Below are 6,395 nucleotides of genomic sequence, written 5' to 3' on the forward strand. Positions count from 1 at the left end.
AAAGGAGAGAGAGAGAGAGAGAGAGAGAGAGAGAGAGAGAGAGAGAGAGAGAGAGAAAACAAGATGGTTGAATATAAAAATAAATAATTCATATATAACTTTCTTTCACACTGTCCTTGTGACAACCCAATAGAGAGAGGAATGCAGCACAACTACTATGTAATGCTGCACGAAGAAGATGCTAAGCATATAATGAGCAAATAGTGCTGTCCCAATGTACATACAAGATATTACTACAAACTATACATAGAAACTAGGATTCCTACAGACTTTATATTAGAACACCAACCAGCACTTTCTTTCTAGTTTTGGATAGAGTGGTTATGGGTTAGAAACCCTGTCAGGGTTTTCACTACTGTCTGTGTCCCTGCTGTGGAGGCCCAGTGTCCATTCTCACTGTTTGCCATAGTAACCATTGTTTTTTGGGACACAAAAGAGGAGAAATTAAAATGTTTGCAGACAGAAAGGGAGTAGAGGTGAAACGTGGGGACATCGACTGCGGTGAGAGAAGTCAAATATGTGAATTTTTGACTCATTTTAGAGAGATTTCCCAGCAAAAGATCCCACTCAGAAGTTCTTCAATTTCTATCCCAAAGTGTTGTTGTTTTACTTCAAACCCCATTGATAGAACTAATCTTTTTTCATTTGAATAGCTAAAAAAAAAAATTCCTGTGATTCAGCCTCTTTGAAATGTATGTTAAACATACAAAACTGCTTATGTTATAGTACATCTTTATCATGAAAATGCTACACTATATGGCCAAGTTTGTGGACACCTGCCCATTGTACCTATATGAGCTTGTTGGACATCCCATGGACATTAATATAGAGATGCCCACCCCTACACCCCACCTTGCAGCTACAAAAGCCTCTCTTTTTGGAAGGCATTTCACAAACGTTTTTGAGTGAATCTTTCAACATACTGGAAAATCTATGCATGGCCCAACTAGAAAAATAGCATTAGGATGACAATAGTTTGGGTTTGGATAAGAAGATTTGCATTTTTGGCAATCATTATGAGAGGGGTCAGTTCTCAGTTTTCTTGTTGTAATTACAGAGTAGAAAACCAAATCAGCTGGATTGGCTTCCAGCCTAAATCTTCTCCATTCTCCTGTTTTGAAAAGTTTTCTAATTTCTAGTCCTAATTAACTATACATGTGCGGTCACACAATGATGCTGCCACAACTCGAATAAAACAATCAACGCATTTGCAGCAGTTAGATACTTTAATTAAGTGCTTAAATATGAATGAATTGTTTTCTGTTGTAATCTGTAACCCAGCTGTAATCTTTCATTTCCTGGCGTAAGTAGAGAGCAGGTAAGCCTCATTTGTATTCCCGCAGATTCAGCGGTTGGCTTCTTAAATGGCTTTTTATGTAGTGCGAGAGTGCGGCTCTGTTATCGCTAGATCATACTTACCATTTTATTAACGATTAGATACATGTCCTTGTCATAATGCGCTCTGCATAATTCTTTATTGGGTCCCTCTTCTGTTTAAATCGCCTTATTAAAGAATTCAATTAACTTTATAAGCGTGGAAAAATGATATATTGTACCATTGTCTTTTTAGTGCCTGACCACCCTTGTAAAATTAACAACGGGGACTGCAGCCACTTATGCCTGTTATCTCCCTACAAGTCACACACATGTGCCTGCCCCACTAATTTTTACCTCGCTGAAGACAATAAGACGTGCCTATCCAATTGCACCGCCAGTCAGGTAAGTGCTGCGAAATGTGACACGGTGAAAAGATTTTCTTGTTTTTTATGTTCTGTCTTTTATAATAATAACCTGTCTGAGCAAATGCAACAAATAACCTATATAATGTATATACCTAAAAGTATTTCTAAAGCCCAAATTTTTTTTTTTTTTTCCAGATAGAGTAGGGAATGGATAAATGGCTAAAATCCCTTTTTTTGTCATCCGTGTCCGGTCCTGTAGGCACAACCTGGAGAGAGAGAAAAACTCTTCAAAGAGATGGAAATTCCTTCTTAGTTGTCACCTGAGAATGTGTCTCCATGGGAAGATTTCCTTTATATTCCTGTTGAATAGTGATGAACCAAACATGCGTGGATTTGGTCCACTTGGATGTTTGCTGAACCCAACCAGATATTTGAGAACATCCAAGTGAACCCAAATCCATGGTGCCTGTGTCCTATCAACTAATGACATTGTACAACCTGGACAATGTCATTAATTACTGGGATTTCAGTGGCTTAGCTGCACAGTGTTAATGGTTGCCAGAATGCAGAAGGGCTCAACATAACAATCAATGGCCTGTGTCCTTAGAACCAGTGACACTGTATGACCTACACAGTGCCATGAGGTACTAGGATGTTTGCATCTGAGCTTTATACCATTGTGGGTTGCTAGTAGGTAGGCAGGCAGGTGCACCATAACTTGTTAACAATGTAGATGTCACCTGAAGGGAGTCCATCTTCCTCTTCCATACCGATGCATTCAAAAAGTAGTAAATCACACAACTGATTTCAGATTAATTGTTAAAGTGTAATGGAAAATGTTGATGATGATCTCGCCAGTTTCAGCTCCTTTCTCTGGCTCTTTTCACCAGGAAATAGGTTGAATCAAAGAGTCTAAATCGCCAACGGCATTTTACATCAATGCTTTTAACAATTAGCCTGACATTGGTTAAGTGGCTTGCTACTTTTTGAATACACTGAGCATTCTTTTTTCACTTCTGCAAAACTCTGACTCCTAAGAAGCGGGGGGGAATTCTGCCAAGGTACCCAGTAAGTTTGGCTCTGTGCATTTGCATTGGCTTCCTGGCCACTGTGTACATTTAGCTTTATTTTGCCATGTTTTTCATATTAGAAGTAATGCTAGCCACAGCAACAACTGTGATACAAAACCCAATAAACTAAACATGTCAAACAAAAGTCTGGAAGAAATACATGGGGTAGGGAAAGAGAACAGTTATAGCCATTAGCAGAAGATTGAAGGGTTGTGGCGAATAGTCACCTTTAAGTCCCGCATTATGACATCTGTGGACTTTGTGTTATTATTGCATCTTACAATATTTAAAACTCAAATTACCACAGCTTTCATTACTGGAAAATATTGTTACAGTAGAGGAATGCATTTACAACACTGGAGCAGACACAATCTGGAGCAGTAGCCCATAGTAACCAATCAGCTTCTCTCTTCAGTTTGTTCAGTTAACCTTTGACAATGAAAGGTGGATGTTGATTGGTTACCATGCACAGCTGCTCCTGGTTTTGTCTGCTCCAGTCTTGATAAATTCCCCTCATTGTGTTTTTTTCTGAGCTTAGTTTTTTTTTCTTAATAAAGTCATAAGCACAAAATGAATCTCTTGGAATGAAAGCTCAACCGTTCCATAGCAGAAGCTGGTTATTTAACTGAGGGAAAACATTTAAATTACAATTTTTCACAATACTAAATCAAACTCTGTGATTGCTCAAGGCATCTCACACCTAAGTTAACAGAAGCAGAAGCTAGCATCCAGCACTGTTAATATAATACACAGTTATGGAGAGGTAAGGGTCATTTGGTTTTGCCCGCATTCTCCATTAAATACCTACCAAGGCAATGTAATAGGCTATTACTGACATAAAAACATTCAGGGAACACAATACAATGTCTGCACGACTACACATTTTTAACACATTTTAACAAAATGTACGCTATGTGTCTATTAAAGAATGTTAGCAAAGCAGAATGTCCTGAAAACATTCTTTAATCCATCAAGTTTAAAAATACCAAACTAAAGTACCACCCAAAACCATAATAAAGTCCTCAGTCTGATGGACTATTTCACCTCCTAGCATATTTTCACTCTTGAGTACTCCAGAGTTCAATTTGTCATGGCCGCTGGCATTGTTCCTGCAAAAGTTAGAGTCCTGGATACTCTGCTCATTTTGTTACATTTCATGTTTAATATTATATTTTTTTTTAAAAATCAAACAGGGATCCTGGCTTAGCAGGTATGCAGGCCTAGGAACTCTTCCACAGTCCAAAAATTGATACTGCTTTAAATCCCTCACTAGCTAGGTCTACTTACAAATGGGTGCTGGCTGTATGTGAGGGTGCCTCTCAGCTACCTGAATTGCACACTGTGTATATCCAGAGTTTTAAAAAAATGTATATCTTTTAGATGGTTTGGAGAAACCCTGCCAGGATTCCCCCACTCTAATGCATTTCATCCAACAAATTGGTCTAATCATAGAGATGATTGCCACAAAAATGTGTTTGACAGTGTCTATTGAACTTTTGGCTTAAAGGAGAAATATGGGGAGAGTGAAATGCACTCATCCCCATAATTAGAGCCGATGTGGGACACTGAAGTTGTCACACCTTGGCTCAACTTTTAAGCCCACACCAAAAACTACCAGCAACGAGTTACCGGCACTGAAAACTAATGTACCATCATGTGCTAGAGATAAGGAGGTGCTGTATTAAATAAACCAAATTCCTGTAGAAAAACAGAATATAATTAAACACTGATTTTAATGTCTGCTACACTCTCAGTTTAAACAGTTACAGGGGAATAAAGCAACTAGCAAATTGTATTAGCTGGGGAAGAGTTATGATTTCTTCTACTTTAATGCCACAAAGAAAAAAGAAAGATTAAAATAAACTATTGCATTCTAATGGGCAAAATTTTAAAAGTTCATTAAAATCGGATAAATATTTTATGTTTTTCGTTTTGAATCTAATGCTCTGTTGCCATGATATAGTGTTCTACTCCTTGCAATTTTTGCAATTCCAGGATAATCCGAACTGCGCAACAGAATACTTCAAGCAGGTGTTCTGCTTTTGCATTGCTAATTTTCTTAAAGTCTAATCTCACCAAAAAGAAAGTGCTCAGCAGAATTAAATTAACGAGGTCTCTAGCCGACCTGCTACACTTCTTTTCTGCCTGTGCTTAGAAAATCAACTCAGCAGAGAAATCCTGTCATTCCTCCTCGCTACTTTCTCTAGGCATGGTTTTGGGAGTCATATCCACTGATGAACTTTATATATTATATTTTAACTTCATCATAACGAATGTTTGTAAAGTTACGAAAATATAACCGCCACTAACAAAATTTCGTATTTCGTACGAATCCGAATTGAGTTCAGTTACGAATTACGAAATACGAAATAACAGATATTCCTAAACGAAACAGAACAAATATATATTTGTTTTATATATTGCTTTGACAGACACCGATAGACCCATGACACATGTCTTATTTTCTTCCAAGGACATCCCATGGGGTCAAGTGCTTGGTCTCATTGTTAGACATGTGTGATTCGTTTAGTTACGAATCGAAATTCGTACGAATTTTCCTGAAATTCCGAATTTCGTATTTCGTACGAATCTGAATTGAGTTCAGTTACGAATAACGAAATACGAATGTAGGGTTCACAGAACTTTACAACACTAAACTTGCATCACAAAAATGTTTACAACGTGACACTATCATAGCTCTAAGTCTTAACATTAAAACATTTTTGAGGCCTTAATTCTTTCCCAGGAGAATATTTTTTAAATCCTATTAATGTTGCAGGGATTAACATAATGGTCTAACTAGCTAATTTGTTACTAATATGAATTTTGTGATCACATGTCAAACGTATTTTGCATAAAAATAAAGGCTATGCTACTCCATGTAGTCCTTCTTTATGATACACCCTTAAAAGTGCTTTTTTTGCACTCTCCATCTCTCTCTCTCTGAAAATTTGTAAATGTGCATTTAAACATTTGTAAGAAGGTAGGTTAATTTTGTTGCAAAAAGTATTCCTGTCGTCCTCCTTGTAAATGTCTTAAACTGTACACTGAGCTGCATATGTGCATCTCAGAGTAGAATTCTGGCATTGGCGGGGTGCCAAGATAAATTCCCATGCAAATGTGTAGGAGTTATGTCATCCCTGTTTCGCCAGTAAAGATGGCCATAGATTCTGAACCCAGATGAAGCTGGCAAGAAGATGTCAGCACCTGTGAGGGAGCTCACGGATGTTGCATTGCTGGAGATCAGGTGCATATAGTTCTGCTTTAAGCTGTGTATTTTTGTATCTGAAGTTCATCTGGAGCTTAAGTGTATCTTAAGGCAAAAATTTGGGGGAGCAGGATTTTCTTTTTGCTTTCTGCACCCTGGGGTAGATTCACCCTTTGTCCTGGTGACATTGTCATTATTGAGACTGAAGGTGATTAAAGATTCAAACATTTACCATTATAGCCAGAACAATAAGTGTGGTCACATCTTTAAATGTGAACAATTGTTCCGATGACAGCTGTCTAAAGGAATTTCCACCTGGCAAAGATTTCCTCTCAGTTCCTGTTTCATCTCTCAGACAGGAAGTGACAAAAAATCTCCCCAACAAGACCCTGACAGGAAAAAAAACAAAACAACACAACAGGAAATTAACTCCCC

At 37.8% G+C, this 6,395-nt stretch overlaps 1 protein-coding gene across 1 annotated transcript in view; it reads left to right on the top strand.

Annotated features, from left to right (window-relative positions):
• The window catches only part of LRP1B (LDL receptor related protein 1B), a 1,026,358-nt gene that overhangs the window by 860,570 nt on the left and 159,393 nt on the right, over positions 1-6,395 (top strand). The window contains exon 63 of the mRNA XM_018554232.1: positions 1,571-1,719. Within this exon, the coding sequence (XP_018409734.1) occupies positions 1,571-1,719 (149 nt within the window). The remainder of the gene's footprint in view (positions 1-1,570; positions 1,720-6,395) is intronic.

The sequence above is a fragment of the Nanorana parkeri genome, unplaced genomic scaffold (genome assembly GCF_000935625.1).
Source record: "Nanorana parkeri isolate BGI_ZX_2015 unplaced genomic scaffold, ASM93562v1 scaffold148, whole genome shotgun sequence".
NCBI lineage: Eukaryota > Metazoa > Chordata > Amphibia > Anura > Dicroglossidae > Nanorana > Nanorana parkeri.